The sequence below is a fragment of the Cottoperca gobio genome, chromosome 9 (assembly GCF_900634415.1).
Source record: "Cottoperca gobio chromosome 9, fCotGob3.1, whole genome shotgun sequence".
Lineage (NCBI taxonomy): Eukaryota > Metazoa > Chordata > Actinopteri > Perciformes > Bovichtidae > Cottoperca > Cottoperca gobio.
The window spans coordinates 7,841,005-7,864,094 of NC_041363.1; the positions used below are offsets into that span (position 1 = coordinate 7,841,005).

General features: G+C 41.6%; 4 protein-coding genes across 7 annotated transcripts in view; 2 read left to right on the top strand and 2 right to left on the bottom strand.

Moving 5' to 3' along the window:
- Positions 1-11,022, top strand: part of rtkna (rhotekin a) — a 53,326-nt gene extending 42,304 nt beyond the window's left edge. For 3 of the 4 annotated variants that reach the window (XM_029439498.1, XM_029439499.1, XM_029439500.1), the window contains exons 2-11: positions 1,565-1,826; positions 2,404-2,457; positions 4,211-4,328; positions 4,417-4,641; positions 4,751-4,845; positions 5,457-5,563; positions 5,757-5,888; positions 6,958-7,123; positions 7,284-7,388; positions 8,739-11,022. In XM_029439498.1, coding sequence (XP_029295358.1) covers positions 1,565-1,826; positions 2,404-2,457; positions 4,211-4,328; positions 4,417-4,641; positions 4,751-4,845; positions 5,457-5,563; positions 5,757-5,888; positions 6,958-7,123; positions 7,284-7,388; positions 8,739-9,454 — 1,980 coding nt within the window. In that variant the 3' untranslated portion in view covers positions 9,455-11,022. Of the gene's footprint in view, positions 1-1,564; positions 1,827-2,403; positions 2,458-4,210; positions 4,329-4,416; positions 4,642-4,750; positions 4,846-5,456; positions 5,564-5,756; positions 5,889-6,957; positions 7,124-7,283; positions 7,389-8,053; positions 8,151-8,738 lie in introns of all 4 variants that reach the window. The other variant, XM_029439501.1, reaches the window with a different exon arrangement.
- Positions 11,023-11,635: 613 nt separating this feature from the next.
- mblac2 (metallo-beta-lactamase domain containing 2) lies at positions 11,636-15,114 on the bottom strand. Its single transcript, XM_029439503.1, has 3 exons — positions 14,531-15,114; positions 13,039-13,253; positions 11,636-12,322 (listed from the first exon to the last, which is right to left on the bottom strand). The coding sequence occupies exons 1-3, from the start codon at positions 14,970-14,972 to the stop codon at positions 12,149-12,151; spliced, it is 831 nt and encodes a 276-aa protein (XP_029295363.1). The 5' UTR covers positions 14,973-15,114; the 3' UTR covers positions 11,636-12,148.
- Positions 15,115-15,196: 82 nt separating this feature from the next.
- polr3g (polymerase (RNA) III (DNA directed) polypeptide G) lies at positions 15,197-19,580 on the top strand. Its single transcript, XM_029440583.1, has 8 exons — positions 15,197-15,498; positions 15,687-15,818; positions 16,905-17,034; positions 18,323-18,388; positions 18,466-18,525; positions 18,606-18,670; positions 18,808-18,933; positions 19,036-19,580. The coding sequence occupies exons 2-8, from the start codon at positions 15,708-15,710 to the stop codon at positions 19,123-19,125; spliced, it is 648 nt and encodes a 215-aa protein (XP_029296443.1). The 5' UTR covers positions 15,197-15,498; positions 15,687-15,707; the 3' UTR covers positions 19,126-19,580.
- Positions 19,296-23,081, bottom strand: lysmd3 (LysM, putative peptidoglycan-binding, domain containing 3). Its single transcript, XM_029440582.1, has 3 exons — positions 22,932-23,081; positions 21,415-21,692; positions 19,296-20,906 (listed from the first exon to the last, which is right to left on the bottom strand). The coding sequence occupies exons 2-3, from the start codon at positions 21,679-21,681 to the stop codon at positions 20,199-20,201; spliced, it is 975 nt and encodes a 324-aa protein (XP_029296442.1). The 5' UTR covers positions 21,682-21,692; positions 22,932-23,081; the 3' UTR covers positions 19,296-20,198.
- Positions 23,082-23,090: the final 9 nt, after the last annotated feature.

Here is a 23,090-nt window from a genome sequence, read left to right on the forward strand (position 1 = left end):
ATGGTTTCCAAATTTGTTTTAACCATTTCTTTAAAGACGACCTTACTGATCAATATTCCTTGGCTTGAGGCGATTGATGTGCAAATGCGCGATTCAAAGGTGTTTTAGCTTGAAAAAGAGAGCGCTGGCACTAACACTCAAGGTCAACCCGGCTTTGCTTCTGCTCGGTCTTTGTTTGATTCTTGGATCTCTTTGTGCTTCTCTCATCCCTCTCACCTCACATGCCAGTTCTTTCCCTCACTGGCTACTGTTTTAAGTTCATGCGTACGGTGTTTTTGTACTGCAGACATATTGAAGAGTGGCTTAAAGCTTTGTTTAAACTCTGGAGAGCATCCCCAGAGGTAGAGCCAGACAGTTTTGAGGAACATTTACTGTCGGCATGTGCTTAGGGTTGTGAGTGTGTGTTCATGTGTCCACGGTGTGTGTGTGTGTGTGTGTGTGTGTGTGTGTGTGTGTGTGTGTGTGTGTGTACTCCTGCAAAAGTGTACAGAGTATATTTTGCCCCAGATAAGCCAGGTCAAATTTAGTTAAACAATATTGTATTTGTTTTCCTTTGAGAAAGCAGCTTGAGGAAAGGGACCATGACCATACAAGTGTGTATGTGTGCATTTGTGTGTCTGGGGTCTCTCATTTGGGCTGCAGAGGTTCAACGTTTGACAGCTTCATTCTTTATTCTAGCACTTGAGGTGTGTGTGTGTGTGTGTGTGTGTGTGTGTGTGTGTGTGTGTGTGTGTGTGGTGAATTAAGTTTGCACTAAATGATTCAGCATCTCTGTGTCTGCTCAGCGGGGTGGGCTCGTTGGTAAGAGGGCAAAAGGCCACGTGTTTGAATATTGTCCATGTCACTACTCTCACGCACACACACCACTGAACACAGACTCCTGAGTGCTTTCAGAGACAACCTCACTAATGTACCCACAAGATACCTTTATTCTACTCCAGACTCTCGATGTCTTCTTCTCTTCCTAATTTCTCCTATTCTTGCAAAAATGCTCTTTTTTTGTATTGCTAGCTATGAGAGAAGTCATGCATTTTCTTCCCTTGCACTTCTTTAATAATGTCTTCCTCCATTTGCCAAAGACAAGATTATTTTCAAATGTGTCATTATCCGTCATTTACAGTTTGTTTTTTTAAGATTGCTTCAGCATGATTTTGAAAAAAGGGCTCTTTGTGTCAAAATCCTTCACACACCCACACACACACCAGTAGCAGAACATCTCAGATACATTGCAAAAGGAAACACTTTGTTCAAAGCTTTGCAATGATTTATATACACAAAACAATGTTGACACTGTAGGGCACGGCACACACATGGTTAATACAACTGAACTAAAAACACTTTAAACATTTCTACTTTTCTGATATAGTCTGGGTTTGCCCATGAATATATTGACCCAACATGACCAAGACCAGTTACTGCACCCCGTTGTTTTGCAGTGTGAGGCTAAGAAAGTGCTGATCTGGGCTGAGGTTTTGCTCTCTTAGTGTCACTTTCAATAGTTGTGCTTTATTTGTTCCTAACACGCTCTCCTTTTTCCCTTCTCCACCTTCCCTTGTCCTTGCAGGACAGCGACATCCAGAAGAAGATTGATCATGAGATCCGAATGCGCGACGGGGCCTGCAAGCTGCTGGCCGCCTGCTCCCAGAAAGACCAGGCGTTGGAGGCGGCGAAGAGCCTGCAGACCTGCAGCACTCGTATCATGGCCTACATGTCGGAGCTGCAGAGGATGAAGGAGGCTCAGGTCATGCAGAAGGTCACGCGGAGGTCGTCGGACGCGGGGCCGATGGACGACAGACTCCCATGCAAAGGAAAAGTTGCCATCTCAGGCAAGTAATACCTCGTGTAATTTATTCATTGTTAGAGATTAGGACGAGGGCCAGCAATTGTAAAGGGAAATCAGATCTTTGTGATCACTTTAGTGTTAGGATTTAACGCAGAGCTCCACTTGTCAGGCAGAGGCTGACTTCAGAAGCTGCGCATTGCAATATGACAGAGGGCAGTCGGATGAATGATTACGGAGCTTCTCTGTTTGCATCGCAGACGCACTGCAGAGAGATAATTCACACCGGGGACACCAAGACAACAGGGCTTTTGTTCAAGTTGTAGTTTCTTTTGTTTTTAGAACATGATGAGAAGGTCAAAAAAATAAATATTAATGAGATGTGAGACTGTGGGTGCAGGTTCATGGGGCCACTGCGGCATGTCTGGTGCCCAGCTGGAGAGTTTACAACACACACACACACACACACACACACACACACACACACACATATACACACACACACACAGACAATAATTAGCAGCATGGGTAAGGAGAGTAACATTCAGATACACACACATCAGTGAGACACGAAGGGTTATTAACATTTTTGTGGTCTAATCCCTCGTCTGCTGTCGTTACAGATCTTCGGATCCCTCTCATGTGGAAAGACACAGAGTACTTCAAGAACAAAGGAGGTGAGGAGCCACCTCTGTATGCGTGTGAAGAAATTCATTGATGGGAGTATTAATGATTTATGCCTGTAGGATTTATTAATGATTTGCTTCTGAGGGAACTGGTATGTGGCTTCACACGGTCATAAAATTCAAAGATGTGTGTAAAAGCTTTGTTCAATCACAGAGGTGAGTAAATCACTGACTTCATGACTAAAGAACAAAACTCACCTTTCATCGTTGGCTCGAGGGTAAAACACTGATGTGGACTTTGAGTTTCATATTTAAAAAAAGTCTGCTGACCCATTCGACTGTGCAAACAGACCATACAGTGTGACATTGTCTCCACTCTATGCAGGGTATAGCACAGTTCCTGGAGCTGATTATTACAATCTGTTTTGGCTTTACCAGATATCTCTGTATTTTCCCGGCACATATTTTTCTAGACATGAGAAACTCCTGGCAGCACAACGTGGCCCACTGCACATGCCTGCTGGCTTTGCTTCTTGGCTCTAAGTAGCAACAGCACACAGGTGCTGGGTCACTATTAGTATAAATGAAGTCTGTTGTGCATTTAAGGAACTCCCTTTATTTCCTGTGGAATATTACTGTGAAACATTTCATATTTAAATGTTTTCATGGCCTTTCAGAATTCAATGGTGCACTGAAAATAGAACAATGGTAATCTTTAGATTGACTATTTGCTATGCCACCTCCTCTTGATAGAGTCAATGTGGGTTAACGCCCGTGCAGTCATTATAACGGTCTCAGAGCTCATTCTCTCCCCTGGCAACTTGAACAGGATTAATCTGCATGACCTGTGCATATAAATGAACTCAAGAGACAGGTAGTAGACTCTTAACAAAGCTTAATGAGGCTGTTAGTCAAGGTCATTAAGCACATCGAGACATAAACTGAGCCCGGGAGGTGAGGAGGAGTAAAGCATGTTCCTCTGCCACGTGTCCAATCACATTTGAAGCAGAGCGTTGAGCTCATACTTGGAATAATGAGTGTGAATATTAAGTGTCAATGTGCCGTACACAGGGAAGCACATAAGTAGGAGCAGATCACCTCAGTCAGCCTTTTCAGTTTTAACCTTGAATTTTGAGTAGCAAACTGAATACAATGTTTGGAGTATAAAAAGAAGAAAAACACACAATTAGATAGAGAATGCAGACCATCGGGGGCCACACGATTTATATTACAACAATCTACCCAAGGTACCATTTCTTACACGCATGTCTCACTGTTATTATGAATACGCTGGTGTTTCAGCACAAGGATTCACTATAATCATTGGAGAAGCTTTCCTCAAAAAGGGTATTACAGCTTTTTTCAAAGCTGTTTCCTGAGTTCATTCACAATGTATAAAGAACATGAACCTTGTCACCTAGCTCTCATTGGCTACTGCAACATTAAAGACCATGTGCTTCAGTTTCAACTACAAAACAAGCTTGCAAGGCTCCATAGGTATTCTTAGCACAGCTGGCCATTGAGTTTGCTGAACTGAAACTAACAACAGTAGAAGTGCTTGTCAACCAGGTGGAGAAGCTGATCTTCTTTCAAACTTTAACTGCTCAGGCTATAAGCCTCTGGCCTAAACATGTTTTTTTTAAACAGTTACCTACATCTTGAGAGTGATGCTGTCTTGGAGCTGAAATTGAGGTTTCAAGTGATGCAATTGAATGAAATCTGTTGAGATGTCACATAAAGGCAGTGTTTCACAGATTGTTTTCCTCTTTTTTCCCCCCTGCTGTTCCACCTCATCTATTTGTAGAGCTTCATCGGTGTGCAGTGTTCTGCCTGCTGCAGCTAGGAGGAGAGATCTTTGACACAGACATGGTGATAGTGGACCGGACTCTCACCGATATTTGCTTTGACAACACCATTGTATTGTAAGTCATCTATCCGCCGCATAAAGTGTAATGCTCACAAAACAAACTCTGATATGGTCATGTTCCTCATGTGTGGTTCCTTTTGCAGTAATGAAGCCAGCCCGGGGTTTGAGATGCGTGTTGAGCTGTATAGCTGCTGCTCGGAGGACGACTACTCAGCAGGGAGCACGCCAAGGAAACTAGCCAGTAAACTGAGCTCGTCGCTGGGGCGATCAGCTGGGAAGAAGTTCCGGGCAGCCATGGAGCCTGGGCCATGTAGTCCTGTTAGTAACGGAGGGGCAACTCCTCTTCTGCTGCCAGTTCCCTCTGTACCGTAAGTCTCAAATATTAGATAGTAAAGTATTGGGTAGAGGGAGAACATGTTTAACTGTGAACATGTATGCTCAATGCTCATTTCTATTCCCTCTCTTGTGTGTTGACAGGGGCCCAAAGTACCACCTCTTAGCTCATACCACCATGTCACTGTCACACGTCCAGGACAGTTTTCGCACACATGACCTCACCATCTCAGGCAACGGTGAGTGGCAGCCTCCATCAATCTGTCTCCTCACCATCTTTCTCTTTTCTCCGCCAAATCAGCCATCTGTCTGTTTTTGTGCTTCTCTCACTCATCACTGTCTCGCTTCTGTTCCCTGCATTTTAATAATTTCCCTTAAAGCTAGCGTACTACACGTCTTCTCTCTCTCCCCCTCTTTCTTCTTCCCCCTCTTTCTTCTTCCCCTTCCTCTCTGACAGACAGCCATTGTCAAGGTCACAGTAATAAAGGTTGTGGTAGTGAGGTGGCTGCTGTGTAAAGCTGTAATGATGTGGGCTAACAAGGGCCCAGACCCTCTGACGGAGAGGCCCCTAGTGTTTTATTCATTGGCCCTTCAGCTTGCTGTAAAGTTTCATTGCTGCACTTCATGACACTCCCTGCAGCTGCCAGTCTTTTACACCCCTGTGCCTTGTTTTGTGAGCCAAAGGGGGGGGGGGGGGGGGTGTATGACGAGGGGAAGAAGTGTGTGTGTCTGTGTATATGGATGCACATAGCTATACATGTTTGTGTGTGTATTTTGAAAATCATGTGGGAATATTTTTATTTATTCATGGTGTTTATTTTCACCTCTCTCTCTCCCTCCCTCCCTGTAGAAGAGTGTTCGTATTGGCTGCCGCTCTATGGCAGTATGTGTTGCCGCCTCGCAGCTCAGCCTCGCTGTATGACCCAACAGATGATGAGTGGATGCTTGAAAGTGAAGGTAAGTTGGCAGGTGTGACAGGGGAACTTTGCCTCTCAGGGTTTCAATAGTTTTTTGGCTTTTGTCCTGGTTTATTTCTGTCTTTTTCTCCTCCTCCACCTTCCTCGTGTCCTTCTTATGTTGCCATCTCTCTTTGTGTTTCTCTCCCCGTCTTTTACTCAACACCTGACTGATCTTTTTCTCTACCTCGCAGCAGTTGGGAGGTGACCCTCAGAGTTGGACAAAAGTGTACGCCGTATTAAAGGGAACAAGCCTTTTTTGCTACCACCGGCAAGAAGACGTAGAGGCTAACGTTGAGCCAGCTTTCACCATTGCCATCAACAAGGTCAGCAAATAAATCACATGAAAATGGAGAAACTATGTGGAATGGAATAAAAGCCCCAGAGGTTGATCCAGCCTTACAAAACCCATACAGATTTGTTTGATGCCTGAGGCATCGGCAGCATAGATGGGAATTGGGTTTGTGATTTTCTGCCAGTTTAAATCTCAAACCAACTGGTAGACTCTGTGCCAAAAGAAGTAAATGGGAAATGAGCTCTTCTCTTAGTAACTGCTATTAAGGTGCCCTTGAGCAAGGTATTTAGCCTCCAGTTGCCCTAGTAGAGCTGCTTGGAAGCCAAGATTAGGAAACTCAGCTTTCAGGTGTTACTGTGTAAAATGTTCAGCAAAGCTGGAAAAGAGCAGGCATCTCCAGATAAAAGACTTTGAAGATATCAAAATGAAATCCGTTCAGGATGTTCTCCAGTCTTTTCAGACTCAATAAGACAAGGCGGTCTGCCCCATCCAACTACGAATCATATTTCTCTCATCCCGCCGTTGTTCCAGGCGCTAAAGTGAAGAACAGTCAGTCAGCCTGTTGATCATCTTATTTCCTGTGTCTGTGTCTGAGTTGATGCCTGTGGGGCTTCTCATTCCTTCCATGACTCATTCAGTCGTTTGTAGCCTCTGACCCTGAGCTCACAGCTGACCTTAAGCCAAGTCAGTCAGATCAGATCAGGTCTATATGATCCTTTTTGTTAGTCAGTTGTCTCTTCTAAAGAAGAAGAAGAAGTAGAAGGAGGAGGAGGAGGGAGCGCAGTGCGTTGAATGGAACAACACTGCCATCTAGTGGTCACAAACGGACCTAGACACATTTGGAGTACAACGAGGATGTGGGAATTGGGAGTCTGCACCTTTTGTTGGATAATTGCTGAAGGGAAATGGTTTGGAAGAGCGCTAATTAGTGGCTTTATTAGTGAGGGGCTTATTTTCATTGGGGACTTACAATTACAATTGCCGTAATGATCACTTGTTGCAGCATATGAATTTTGTTCATTTAGGAGTGCTGGCATTCATTCCTAATTGTAGTAATTTTATAGCAGATGATTGTATTCTTTGTCGCTCTCATGTTTCAGGAGACCAGAATACGTGCGTCAGAGAAAGACCCTCAAAGTAAAGTTCAGAATATCTGTATCAGTAACCAGTACGGGGGTGAGGAGGTCACACACACACTGACAACTGACAGCCGTGAGGACACACACCGGTGGATGGAGGCCTTTTGGCAGCATTTCTATGACATGAGTAAGTACTCGCTATAACACAGGAAGAGTGTGATACATACAGTCACTCACATACACTACCATAGGATTCAATTTCAAGGACATACTGTATACTGTACTGTCGTATATTCTACATCTGCTCATTAGTGCGTTGAAAGTGACAGTTTGTCTCCAACATACAGGCCAATGGAAACAGTGCTGTGATGACTTAATGAAAATTGAACTGCCATCACCACGGAAACCGGCCCCTCTCACACCAAAACAGGGCTCACTCTATCACGAAATGGGTAAGATCTCTCCCTGATTATATCACTGTGCACATGCAATCAAAAACCCTTTTAGCCGAAGACATAAGTGGAAACAATTCAAAGCGAAGGCAGGGAAAGAAAGCACTGTGCTTGCATTGCATGTGACTGCGCGTAGCTTTAATTCCTTGGGTCCGTGTGCATGAGAAACACTGCCACAATTAAATTCCCCTCTCCGATATCTCAAACTCACACTCTGCTGCTTTACTTCTCTGTACTGTAGAATAGAATGGGTCTTATCTCTGACACACTGACTCACTCTCTGTCTTCTGTTTCTCTGTTCCTCTGTGTCCTTTCCAATTTTCCTTGTGTGTCCTGAATCCATCATTGTTTGCTCTGTCTCTTTTGTCCTTCTTTATTATTTTCCTCCTGTCTTCATAAATATTCATGATGAATGCCACATTCTTTATCACATCTCACCATTAATTTCTAACGGATAAATGACGTTTTATCCTTGAGCAAATCTTTTTTTCTTCCCTCATCATGCCGTAACATTCATTTCCTTAATAAACACGCATCGACCCTTATCGATTTCTCTCATGACCATCAAAACACATACTGAACTCCACCTGTTGCACACCTCCTATCCACTCCACCTCTTCTCGCCAACCTCCCTTTCGGTTTTCCTAACCCCCCCCCCCTGGCAGCCCCTCTTGCCACACCCTCCTCTGAGGGTCTTCTGCTGCAGGATAACGCTGTGTCTGCTGAGATTCGTGCTCTGCTCTCGTCCTATTACAACGACAGGTGAAGTAACAGGAGTAGGGCTTTATATAATTTATGTTGTGGTAAATATTGCAGTCTAGGATTTACTCCAGGATCAGTCTCATCTGGTCATCTGGACAGTGAGAAGACTCTGCAAAACATTACAGGACAGAATCAATGATCATAATTAAATAAACATTCAGACATGTGCAGAATCAAACAAACAAAACATCATTTGTTTTGTTATTTTGTTAATTATTCTAACTGTACAATGCATTACCAGACATACAAAAAAATCTACAACACTTCAAATTTGTCTGCCAATGTTCCTTATAAACTCTAGAATACATTTCAAAGTAACATTTCATGAACTGCAAATATGTCTCTAAATCCATCCATAATCCATACTTCCAGGGAGATCAAAATATTCATTAAATTTGCATTAAAACTATCCTAATCCCTGCCTGAAGAATCACAAAGAATATTAAGAAACACAATTTAAATTCATTCCAAATCCTGACTGGATTACCAGTTCATGTTCCAAATGGTAATAGCTCACGATTTGAAAAACAATGCTCAAGCCCAGTACACAGCAGTATAATGATGGCTTTCACTGCATCTCTCCTGCAGTTATTGAGTCATCTGATGACCTCAGCAGCACTGTGTCAGACATCCTGGCTCGGAGGATGCAGGAGCTAGAGCTCCGCAGCCAGCTGGGCACCTCCCCCACCTGGATGTCTTTGTTTGAGGAGAACAATCCCAAAAGCGCTTGCCGCCCCCGCCCTTGTACTTCTCGCCTTTCTGGCCACAGCCCCTGCACCCCTCATCGACTGCCCCGGAGCCCTGCGAGCCCTCACCGCTGCCCACAGCTGAGTCTGCTGTCCTCCGACGCAAGCTTGACCTCAGACAGTGACAGCCACTGCAGCACCAGTCCCTGCTTTCACCGCCACGGCTGGCCCGAGCCTTCTCCAAACTTCTCTCTCTTGTCATCTTCCCCCTCCCGCCTGAGGCCACGCACTCTGTCACTGGATGCTAAGCTCAGCACCCTTCAAGGCAGGGGGTACAGAGGAGGAGGGACCCTCCAATGCCTCTGCCAGTCTCCTCCCTCCCTGCTGCACGGCCCACTCCCCGTCTCCTCTCGTTCACCTCGGTCGCAGCGCAGCACACAGACCACGCTCTCATGCTCCAGCTCCACTTCCAGCAACAGCTCCAGCAACAGCGAGGGCAGACACAGCCCAGAGTCATCTGACGGAGCCCCCTTCTCGAGGCCCTCCCCGGCTCGACGCAGCCTCAGGAACCTCAGGGCCAGACTTGATCCTCGCAACTGGCTCCAAAGTCAAGTGTGAACTTGTGCTGCCTGACAGACATTTTGCACTGCCCTAAAGGCAACAGTGCTCATTAAAACATGGTTTAACTGGCTTAACATATGTGAACCACCCTCAGGCAGTCTGCTAGGCAACATGCACAGCCCTGAGGAGGATAAGCTGCCTCTATCCTGCCTCCTGGTGGAGGATGGATCATGGAAGACCCTCCTGGGGCAAACTGGAATGTCTTCTAACACAAAGGACAGGTGACAATCACTGCAGGCGACTGCACTTTGCCACAATTCTGAAGATGGTCCAAAACTAAATGGGAGGTACTCTGCTTGCTTTGAAAGATTATTATGTTCATGCTGCTTGGGAGAAAGTGATGCCAAGAACTAAGGACTTGTTCCGATTAACACGCCACACTGGGCCCTACTGCCTGTCCTTGGACTCCAATACTGAAACTAGAATTCTTTTTGTTTTTTCCTCCACATCAGCCATCCTGGCCACTCGTACAATGTTTCAAAATCATCTCTATAAATGCACGTGCAGTATTTTGACTGGAGGTTTCCTATCAATATTTTATAAATAAAGGTTTGCAGTGATTTAAGCTATGAAAGCCAGTGAGCATGTGGCAAGATGAACATAAGGTATAATCATTTTCAAATGTTAGAAAGTGTAAGTGTGGAGGGAAGGGTTGGTGTCTGTTGTCTGTACTGTGATATCTACTTCAGTGTACGCATCTAATTATTCATAAAGGTTTCTCCTAAAAATTACTATGCACCATTTTTGTTTTCTTTTTTGCATGATTTGACATTTCAAATGTTGAACTACTTGAGATCATTTCAACAATGAATCTGGTGAAAGCTTAACTTTATGCAAGTGCTCATACACACTGTACTGGTTATTACTGTGATCTCTTCAGGGTAGAAACCTGTGCTCTGGTCTTAACTTCACACATTTATCTGCACACTATTGACAGGCAGACGTAGGTAATACATCATGACATACATAGAACAAATACTAGAATACAATTCAATTACTGGATTCAAAGCTGAAGTATTATTGAGATCCCAGGCCTTCACTGCAGTACGCTGGGCTTCTTTAAGAATCTCAGTACCTGAATTTCCAATAAAATGTGAAACATCCACAAATCATATATTATGCAACACAGAAACATTTCTTAGAGTTTTTTTTTTTTTTAAGGTGGCTGTATTATAGGATTTTTTTATAAAGCAACTCCAGTCAACAATTAGGTCATAGTAAGAGCAAGAATACAATAGTTTGTTTCCCCGGCCACTGGTGTATTTCATTTTGTAAGTTGTGTAAGAAAACAATCATCTGACTCGAGGCGTCCATGTGAAAACAAATCTTATTGGAGAGTCCGTGTCTCTGTCATTGCAGTAAAACCTCTTCTTCTCTTACTATATTGTTTACTGTTTTTGCTTTTCTTTGATTTTGCTTTGGTAACTGTTTCCCTCTTGTGGCTCAGAACTCGGGCAACCATTTTGACTAATTTAAAACTGTCAAATGTTTGAAAACGGCATTTGTTACTGTAAAATATTTTTTTTTCAATTAACAAATAAACCTCCTCTCTTTGTCTTTTGTTACATTATTGATTTTGTTATAAATGCAGCTATATTGATACCTGATTATCATAATGTTAACAGATGATGTGCAGATCTTTAACTGTTATGCATAGATAACATTGAATGTTATAACCGTGCAGGAGTGTCTCGTGTTAGCAGGCTTTGTGTTCTGCATGTACGCCGTCCTAGAAAGGCGAACATAAAATGAGAAGTGTGGAAATCTCATGTTTAAATAATATAACATTAAATATAATAAATGTTTTATCAATTCACAGCTGACTCTCTTTCTTCACACATCGTTTTTTGTCTACATGAAATATGATCTTACGAACTGTGTTAGAAATACTACGTCGTATTTACATATTGAATGGGAAACTAGAAAAGTGGGCTCAGGGAAACGTTGTTTCTTTTTCACCACGTACACCTTTTCCTGCAGTGGGAGAGCTTTCTGTTAGATCAGTAAAGTACTTCAAGTGCTCTACACTTCGAGCATATGATGTATCATATTCTATCCTCTCTTTCTCCCTCCAGCAACTAATCCCATAGGAGACCCGATCTTATGTGAGCGACTGAAGATGAAATTCCACATTGATGCTGCAGTTGTCTGTCTTGTAGATACATAAAGAAAGGCAGCTAGAACATAGGCTTTATTGTCAATGTTTGGCTTCCAAAGCCTTAGATCTGTCAATAGTACAAAGCACTGTTACAAAGGTGAGAGGTAGTCGACACTGAGTCTTCACTGAGCATTGATAAATGCATAGAGAAATACTATGGCCATACTGACTCTGCTTTATGTTTGCAGTGCAGAGTTGTACCATTGTTGTGCTATTATTATTATTATTATTATTTCACAACTGCTTAAAGTATAAAAATCATATTCAACCCATCAAATACATCTCCATTAGTATAGAACAGAATCACATAAATACTTTATAGTGTATGCTTCATATGATGCGGATTATTGATTTATGTAACCCAATCTGGGCATTTTACATAAAGTTTGGCAATTCTATGATTTCTGTTGGATTACATAAGTAAATAAACAATGTTACATCAAGTTACAGATACATGAGGGGTGTCTTCCCTCCATAGTCAAACATCTTTCTTTGTGCACTTGTGCTTCCTCCAGCTCCTTGATCCCCTCTCATTAGCAGGCACACCTGGGGTTAAATGCCCGCAGTGCCACCCCAGCCAGAGTACCCCAGGCAAATGTGGAGAACTTTGCAGGGCACGTTCCTGCCCTGCTGATATATGTGGATGCAATCCGGTGGAGCCGCTTCGCACCGAAGGTGTTGTAGTGTCCAGGGAGGACTTGGTCAACCTGTTAAATGAATTTGTCAGTTGTTAAACACTTAAAATGATGTACAGCACATGCTACATGAATTCCTAAATCAATAGTTGTGGCACACTAAAGCCTCATTTCTCAGAGTACCAATCAGTATGCACCGGGACATAGCGCTGACTTAATATTGATTATTACACGCAGCTCAAAAAAATGTACTTCTGGTAAATATTTTTGATTTACATGGAAATGACTAAATAATGATCTTTTCCATCTGTCACATACTTTTTTTTTTTAAAATGTAGGTTGTAGATAAACTGCTATCCCATTATGTGACTGAGGGTAGTGAAATAAAAGTCACCTTTACATGTACATCTGTCAAAACAGGACCTTGATATTTTCATAAGAAATCTAATGATTGGATACCTTATGAATTAATTGATCAGTTGTTAACTATAAAATTAATTGCCAACTATTTCGATAATTGATTAATCAGTTTGAGTAATATTTTAAAGAACAATAGTCAAAATGTGAATATTTCCTGGTTTATTTATTCCTTAATCACAGTTAACTAAATGTCTTTGCATTGTGGACCAAATAAGACACTTGAGCGTGTCATCTTTCTCCTTTTTGGAAACACTGATCGACACTGTTCACCATTTTCTGACCTTTTAATCTCGAAAAAGAAATCAACAGATTAATTGACGATGATAATGACCATTAGTTGCAGCCCTATATCTGTGTTTCAGTGTTACCTGTTCGCTGTCCACCAGCCCCACCAGGCGCTCACAACTGCTGATGTAGTCACTGACGTGGCTGTAGGGCAGCCAGTCAATCATGGCGCCATCATACACAACATCTCCACTGAAGAGCAACTTATTGTCACGGTCGTGGAGGCAGATGCTGCCCCGTGAGTGACCGGGCATGTGGAGCACGTTCAGCTGTCTGTCGCCCAGGTTGATGACATCACCTAGACAGGAGAGAGAGAGAGAGGGAGAGATGGAATCATGTTTTCAAAATCATTCAAACATACAAACACAAATGCATCCCACTCCCAGGCTTGTATCCAAACGTAAACCTTATGTTCCTCATAATTTGGCCGGCTGGAATCGAGCCAGGGTTCTATTTGTGTTTCCCACATGTCACTTCATATCACCATGATGTGCCGTCTAGGACATTCAGTATATCATTGATTTGGTCTTGAAGTCACACAGTGTGACAGAAGAGTGAAACTGAAACACCAAGCAATGAGATGTTCCAACTGCACTGCAGCAGCGGCTCTGACACAGCAGAACGAGTCTGTGCACTGACTGATGGTGCCGAATTTACACAAAAACAAATGCAAAGTCTATTGTTAGACGAAGCTTTGTGCAACAACTATACTGCACAATTGGCACAATGTGAGTTTAATCCATTAGTGATTGATTTGCTGTGTATCTACCAATAGAACAGTGGGCGATGGCAAAAAAAAGCTGGGAGGATATTAATACTGTATGGGATGCTTTCCATAAACATGGCACATCTCTGCATTCTCTTCTTCTTTCTTGCTTGGAAGTAACAGAGGCATCAGCACACTGGCTTAAAATAGAAATGCTCTGCAAAGACAGATAAAGAATGAGCAAAGCAGCTGCCAACAAAAAAAAAACACTACTTGTCACATATATTGTCTCACAAACTATCAACATAGAATGGATGGGGTGATACATGGCCTGCCTCTGCACTCTTTAGGAAACTGTGATGATCCACAATCATCACATTCTCCTTAAAGAAAATGTATTTCACTAATCCTATGTAAGACATATACACCTGTATATGTGCTACTTCTCACCTCATATTGCACTCCTGCCTAATCAAATACAACATACACTTTGTGCACCATCAATTATGACACTGATGACAAATGTTAGCACTACTCCACATCTGATATTGCACCTCTCCACTACTTATGGTGTATGCCTCTATATGTGTAGGAATGCATGTGTCTGCACATGCAAGTCATTTTTGGTCTTCTACCAAATGCATTGTGCAGTAAAATCCTTCTGTGTGGGGAGAGAAAACGATTCTGTTTAGAGCATACTGTGCAAGCTACTGAGTGAGCCCAGGCGCACCCATTAAATATCGTCTAATGGTATCGACCGTGATGCTTATCCCTCGTCAAATGCATTTAGACCTTATGACCTAGCTTTTGATCACAGACCCGCTCCTTTACAATAAATAATATCTGCAAAGACTGCATCTCCTACCTACCCTCCTGCAGTATGTGTGTTGGCTGCACAGCCTTGACTTTGTAGTGCCTTGCCCTCCATCCTGGACTGGGAGCCTCGACTATCTCTCTGTCGCTGAGCCAGGTGGCCGTCTCGAAGTTGTCTCCGTTGGCCAAGGCATCGACCTCGGCGCTGTGGACGCCCACCTGTTGGAACTGATGGAGACCACCCGAATGGTCGAAGTGGGCGTGGGTGGCGATGGCCAGCAGCGGGTTCTTCCTCTGCGGATCTTCGCCGAGAAGCCCCTTGCCGTCGATGTAGTCAGGTAAACTCCTTAAGCCCAGTCCAGTGTCTATTATCACGTCCTGGTGTGAGCCGCGGAGCAGCCAGATGTTGGCCCGGTTTTCTGACTGGTAGAATCGCTCCTGGATCCAGAAGAGTCCGTCTCCCAGCGATTTGTGAGCGTACCAGTCGGCTGCAGACATCCCAGTTCATGCACTGGTCGAAGTAACCTGCTGCGGGTATTGTGCTGTCAGGTGTTTTTGCGGCGGAGAGGTGTAAGCTAGAGGTGATATGTTTTCATTGAGGTTATTGTGATGGTGGGCACCGACACACCCTTGCAGGAAGGGAGCGTGCTCATTGGACGAACAGATGAGCGACGATGATAAAAAGCGCGCTACTCTATTGGCGGATACAAAGTCACGCCTTCTCTGACGTCACACAGGGGCAAAGCCTCATTTACGCATACTGCTGAGTGTAGCGCGTGTCTAGGCTTCCACGCCGGTTATAGCGAAGCTGTAGAAATCTCTATGAGGTTTAACTGTAAATTTAGTGATTTCAGGAGTTGGTTTACATGCCGAACAATAGATAAAAAGGAGTAGCTGAATGTTATTGACAAGTCAACTGGAAAAGTGCAAATATGGAGAGTTAGTGTAGGCTAAAAGGCTAAATGCCACTGAATAGCCCTGCAATACGTCTCCACATTAGGAGCAATTTAATAACAGTCCCATAGTGAGTATAACAACTTATTGTACGTCTCAACGAGTCTCTGGTGAAGTATTTCAATGTTTATATACGCTTCATCGTAGGCAAAGTTAGGCAAAAGGCGATAAAAGCTGTGGTAACGTTACATGAACTTGTTGTACCTACACGTGTTTGACAGTGAAGTTGACTAAAGGCATGTGGACTCTGTGCTGCAGGGGCAGAGGAGGCTTGCAGCCATGGCAGGCAGGGGTCGTGGAGTGGGGGCCTTTACCTTCAACATTGAGGCTCTGGGCATCGGCAGGGGCAGCATGCCAGACGCCAGGGTGGGGCCGAACCCGCTGTTTCCAGTAAGTACCAACCACACACACACGCACACACACACACACACACAAATGCAGAGATCTCAGGATGACATACCACATTGCAGTACATCAAATTCCCCCATAAGTGTTGTATGGCATGACATTTCTGGGATGGTGGAAAGTACCTGTTGACAAATCAGAAACATATGCATCAGATTTCAAAAGTAGACTTGTATTTAAAACGTGTTCATTAAGATCCATTTAAAGTAAAGTACAAGCTATGAAAAACTACTTTTTTTTTGTATCAGCATAAATAAAATACAAAATTCATATTTTGACATGGTAATGTTAAGATCTGTCTGTATCTATTTAACATAAGTGTCCAACTAAAGGCCTCTTACTGTATCAGTTGCTCTAGGATGCTTATGTTATTTTCTGCATGACACCACAAATAGAGGGCCATAGGACAAAATGACAGCTTACTTACAGACCCAGAGACCAACCATGACTGTGATTTTCGAGGTACATATTCACAAACCACCTGGTACCCTGAGGCTTTTGAGGCCCCCGGGTTGTCAGTTTGCCCCGTTGGATGGATATGAAGCCTTGCTTTGTATGTGACACCTGTGTTCACTTGCTAGGATGAAGGACCACACAGTTTGGAGTGTATGTAATATTATGTATAATAAATAATGTGTTTATTTTTCAAGATAAGCACTTTTTGTGCTTCACTGAGACTTTGCACATGTTGCAAGTCTCCCTGTCAGCTGAACACCAATTTTAATAACATTATCATTTATTAATCGTAACATATTTTCAGGTAGCTTTTTCTCATTTATAACAAAAGGGCTGTGCACCTTTACTTGGCAGGTTGGAATTCAGCTTGGGCTGCATAAGTTAATGTCCTGACATCCTCTTGTTCACTGTGAGTGTAGGATCAATGTGGTACTATTGTATGTAATTGCTCTAATATCAGTTAAAACAAAGATAAGCTACATCAATACATGTACAGATTCCTCATGCTGCCACATCTGCTGCATAGTATTGGAGCAGATGTGGCAAACCTCAACAGACAAATCTACCTGTGGGAAAAGTGACATAACTGTCTATGTAATTGCTATTTTCCTCCAGAACATAGACTTTAAACCTGTGCCGCTGAAACGTGGGGAGGAAGAGGAGTACATGCTGGCCTTAAAACAGGAGATGAGGGGAACAATGCAACAGCTCCCACACCACATCAAGTTTCCGAACAATAAAGCAGGTGAGAGCAGTGCATTAGAAACCTTACATCTGATAGAAATGCTATGGCAAGACAATTGGCTGCTATGAGGGAAGATAATGCAGCACTTAGGAACTGAGACATTTCATTAGGGTCATATCTGGGAAAAGCATAGACAGGCACATTTATTGCAGAATATTGAGTTACAGCTGCAGCCTCATCCGGCAGCTTTAATATCATTTCTATAGACTGGCCTGATAGGACCTCTACGAGTTCCCTGATTCAGCGATAAGCTAAATATATCCATAACAAGTAGATTACGTTTTTAGAATGTCTTGTCCTAAAGGTTTTCAGATGCATAATTTAGGTGCTTTGTATTCACAAAGTAATATAATTGTAATTACAATTAACTAAGACTCGATCAGGTCTATCTAAGTCTCTATTGTATAGGTTCTCATACAGTTGTGTGTGTGTGTGTATGTATGTGTATATATATATATGTATGTGTGTATATATAATATATAATATATATTATATATATATATATATATCTATGTATGTATGTATGTATATATAATATATATATATATATATATATATATATATATATATATGATATTATATATATATACACACATACATAATTATATATATAGATCTATATATATCTATCTATATTATATCTACACACATCCCATCACTATATCTATATATATATATCTATATATATATATTATAGACACACATACAAGACTAAAAACAGATAAAATATATATAATAATAACAGGGGGATAATATTATATATACATATACTATCTATATATATACACACATACATATATATTATATCTATATATATATGATATAATATATAATATAGAGACATATATATATACTATATATAATAGAGAAGAGAGATATATTAATGATATATATAATATATATATACAGACATACATATAATAATATATATATATATAATATATTATGTTGTTTAAGGAGATATTTTATAGATCTATATAGATATAATATATGTCTATTCTATAGAAGGATTATCTCTCTATATATCTCTCTCTTAATCTTATAAATAGATAGGGATAGTATATCTATAGATACTATACCATACATTACATATACCTACATACATACCATAATACATACATACATACATAACATACATACATACAGACAGACAGACATACATACATACATACATACAGACATACACACACACACACATACATACATACATACATACACGTGTGAGAGTGGGTTTGCAGCATGTGTAAGAGTACTGAAGCAGAAAATGTCTCTTGTTTACATAAAACAGAAGTGGAGAGATACACGGAGAGATACCTGAAGCAAAGCCAGATAGATGATGCAAATTGGACTCCAGGTACTTGCATAACAACACTGCAGTGATTTTAAAGTAAATATATAGCAAAAATTTAAATACGATCCTTGATATTTTAGACTGGAACTTTCTACCAAAGGAATTGATGCCCCAAAAGAAAAAACCTCTCGTTAAACCAGGTATATTAAAAGACATTGTTATGTAATGAGATTCCATTTAATGTCCATAACTTTAAAAACAAGATTCCTAAATCCAACAGGCCCAAAGAAGAAAACTGTGAAGATATCACAGAAGGACTCAGAAGCTATGCTGAGTAAATTAGATGTAAGCTTTTCTTCACTTTTATTTTGTCTTGATTTATGTAGGCGTGAAGTTTGTACTTACCACAAACTATGCATGTCCTGCTGAGCTAGCAAATGTTTTTTTACATGAACAATTTAATCTTAATGTCAATATTTCAGGAACTGGCAAAGAAAGATGACGGGAACCCTGAAAAATCTGACGAGGAGACCGAAAAGAAAAAAGGGAATGAGGAGGAGGAGGAAGAAATTGAAGCGGAAGAATATGAAGAAGAGGATGTTGAAGAGGTTAGATTCAAATGATAACCTGAAATCTTTATTGGCAAATTTAATGTGGTCAATATGTAAGAAGAGTTAATTTTTTTACATTTATTTACATTTCCTTTGTAGGAAAACGACTACATTGACAGCTATTTTGACAATGGCGAAGAGTTTGGTGCGGGCAGTGATGAGAATATGGATGCCGAAGCAACATACTGAAAGTGCGACTCAACATGCAAACTCAGTTAACGTAAACAATCTGTGTGATTGTTTCTGGTGGTTGAATATTGTAGATAAGTTAATAATACTGTGTGGCAGAGTGATAGTTGTGTGTTCTTGAGAGATAAGCTTTCCTTTAAAGTCTTATGTAAATAAGAAATGCCAAACAATGTGCATACTGGCAATAATTTATTCAAAATAGATGTATTTATTTTCCAGCCTGTCACATTTCCACAGGTTGAAAGGCACATACTGTCAACAACATGTAAATGCTTTTTCATAAAGTATCAAGTGAACACGGTGATAAAATAAAAGGGCTATATGACAAAGTCTAAAATCTCACATAATTACTCTTATGAGTCATCGTGGGAATAATGTGCATTTCCCATTTTCGTCACCATACTCTCTGAGGTTGTTTTTTTGGAAGAAAAAAAAAAAATGCAGCTCTCTCGCTGCAAACTGAAGAAAAGAAGAATTCAAGCAACTTTCATAGAAAATTCAGAGAAATTGTTTAACTGGTACCTTTCAATACTGATAGTGTAAAGGCTAATGCTTAATAGTCTTGAAATAAATTAACTATATTAAACTCATGGCAGCGACCATACTTTCCCAACTTATATCATTGGAAAATACACTATTTATTACATGGCATAAAACACACTTGGACCAAACAGAGTAAAAACTGCTGTAAAACCAAGTCCACAGAATGAATGATTCTCTTCCATCACTGAATAAACGGTTATAGGGAAGTGTGTCCGTTTGTATTTCATCTCCTTGGATACAGTTTGAGTGCAGGTAACAAAACCCTCGCCTATAATCTATTGGCTACCCTGATAACAACTCTGAAATATCATTTGTTGTTTTTAGACCACTGAAAAGCATAACCGTAGACACAATGAATGTCTCAACCATATAAAAATGACTGTTCCCATTATAATGTGACCGTCCATGTCAGACAGATTGCACTGATGTATATAAAACAACTCAACAATGGGAACATCCACCCAGTTTAATAAGGTCTTATTAGAGTTAGCAAAATGTAAAGTCTTTCTATGTAAAGTTATAATCCCTTGTTATGTTTTCTCATGCCCTCCGTGCTCGCCGTCTCCTTTGTCCACACCGGCTCCCTGTGGATCTCTATTTAAAACATTTCCAGCACGTTGGTTGTCTACTCCAGCATTAAAGTTCAAATTATTGCCATCCAGATGTCCATGAGGCCTGTCGCCATTAGCTTGTGTGGGAGCGCCATTAGCTTGTGTGGGAGTGCCGTGATGGCTGACGTCTGCTTTCATTAGAACCTCATAGTACAGCAGATAAAACACAGGTGTGACAATGCCAACAACCAGCATGATGGCCACAGCCGTCCACCATCTCATGCCCCAGTCTGCCCCATAATAAGGGTCCTTTCTCTGTACTGGTTTATACTCCACATCTCCTAGTAATGGCTGCTGTAGTGTTAAGGAGGACACAACCTCATTCAGGCTGTTCCGAGACGGACCTGTGGATTTCACGAGCTGCTCAATGTCCTTGTCCTTCTCCAGGAGGAATCCTTCAACACTGTCGGTGGAAGAGGAAGAGTCTGTGGAGGACTCCGAGGGGAGGGAGGTAACAGGTGAGATCTGGGTCAGGAGCCTGGTGCCTGAGGGGGAGGCAGATTTGAGAGGTCCAGTGCTGTGGGTCTCAGTGAGGACACTAAAGCGCCTCACAGGAATCTTGACGGACCGCAGGGCAAAGAAGTCCTGATCTGTCAGGAGATTGTTGGCACGCTTTATATCAGCCACCTAAGAAACACAAAGAAGAAAGATGAATTTACAGACACCAACGTTACATTTACTGTGGTCTGACCGTCTCTTATGGATTCTAGTAAATAGTAATAATATACAGAGGGTACGTAATGACAGTTTCCATTATAAAATGTACCATGTTATTAACGAGCTGTAATCCACGGACGTATTTAACCCAATGAAATAACCTGGATATGTTCTAAAAGAGTGTTTTTGTTGCCACTGTACCAGTCAAACTGGATCACTGTTATTAGTACAGATGTGTCATTAAGCAGCCAAAAACATTATAATTAGCATTATGGTCATCTGATGGGTAAGGAAATTATTTTACAAATGACTTGGGAACAGTAAACATTGTTTGTTTCAGCCATTATTGCGTAAAAATGTCAACCATCTCTATGTATTATAAGAAGAAAGAAGGTGGCGTAATTCAACATGAACATTAAGTGGGAACTCTCCAAGGAGATGAAGAGAGTTAAACACCCACACCCACACACAAACGTACTGAGCAATGGTAATGCAGGGAAATGCTGTTCAGGGTGTCACCCTCCTGGATGTCTCTGGTCAGGTAGATAATATCGTCCATCCTCTCTCTGGAGGTGCTCCGTCGCAGCCTCTCTCTGCCACGGGGCCGCAGCTCATTGCTCTCCCCATCCTCTTCTGACAAGTCATTCTCCGAGCCATTGTTTCCAAACAGATAGGTATGACCACCATTGGCAGGCTGCACCATGGAGGCTGACTGGAACCCATAGTGCTGGCTTATACTGGACATTGTTTTCTTCACTATATTGGGAAGAACAGAGACAGCTTTAGTACCAAATACCAGCAAGGTGTGCTTTACCCTGATGGAATATAACAAGGAAAACCATGAACCAATACGCTGCTTCATTGAGTGACCAAATGCTCATTTAACAGGGTGTATAGTTTAAAATAGGAGCAGGTTATTCTGTACATGTTATGGTGAATTCATGCAGGCACACAAGCACACGTGTGCTACTGACAACTTGACAGATGAGTCATCAAAACTTTAGCAGAACGTGCAGGGGACAATGAAGTCATTGTTTTCGCAAGTTTTAACAGTGGGGTCTTTATAAGGAACTTTCTTCGTACTATTACGGCTTTCAATGTCATCCCACTGTTTCAAATACACTTATAAATATACATTTTTGTACTGTGAATGAAAGCCTACTGTAAGTCATATAAATGACACCATGCATTTCTTTCTCTGAAACCTGCAAGTTACTGTTATAGGTAGCAGCTCACAACACAAATAATACGTTTCTGACTTTGATAAGCATGCAAACTAAAGTCCATCTCCCACAGTCGTTGACATTCAAGTTACAGTTAGGCTAGATAAGATTGGTGCTCTTCCAGTTTGATAAGTCACGTTACAGGCAGTAGCCTACATTGAACCTTTGTGATGTCAATGTCCGATAACGTTACCTAACTATTCCCCTGCCATGAGCAAAGCAGACTTCCTTCGAGAGTATTACTTTAAACCCAATGCCCTATTCCTAACATGTGTGAGATAATGTTAGCCTAATAATCAGCTAGCAAGCTAAGGTGTTGACTATATGCATACCGACAATCATCTTCTTAAATTAAGCACAAAGTGTGATTAACAGGCGAGGCTTGCAAGACGTGTTACTGTGGTTAAATTCACAAGTTGGCAAATATTTACATAAGAAAGTGGCTGTGAAACAACATAGCTAATGCTACACCTCAGTCTCTCTAACCCCACTAAAGTACAGGTGATATAATTGTACAAAAAGAAAGGCTAAACTTTAAGCCACCAAATCAATGTCTTAAATGACCTGTCAGGTTGGTCTTGTACTGATAAGAGTGAGATGTACAGCGCAGGTCTACAGTTAGCAAACTAGGAACCATCTGAAGAGGCTAGGCTAGTGCTAACTAGCTTCCCTCTATGCTAAGTGACTAGTAACGCTTAGACATTTCTATGTGTCAGTTGTCACAGTGGATGAATGATACATTTGGAAGAAATTGTCAACAATAAACATTTACCTGAAAAGATAACCAGAGATCAATCAGTTGACCTGGATAATATCCATACTTCCACGGGATTATCTTCGAGCTCACCTTGCCTTTGCTTAGTTTCCTACCTGCTAGCTACTGTTGCGGTTGCTACTGCTCCAGTTTACGCCACGTCCACAGAATGTTTAC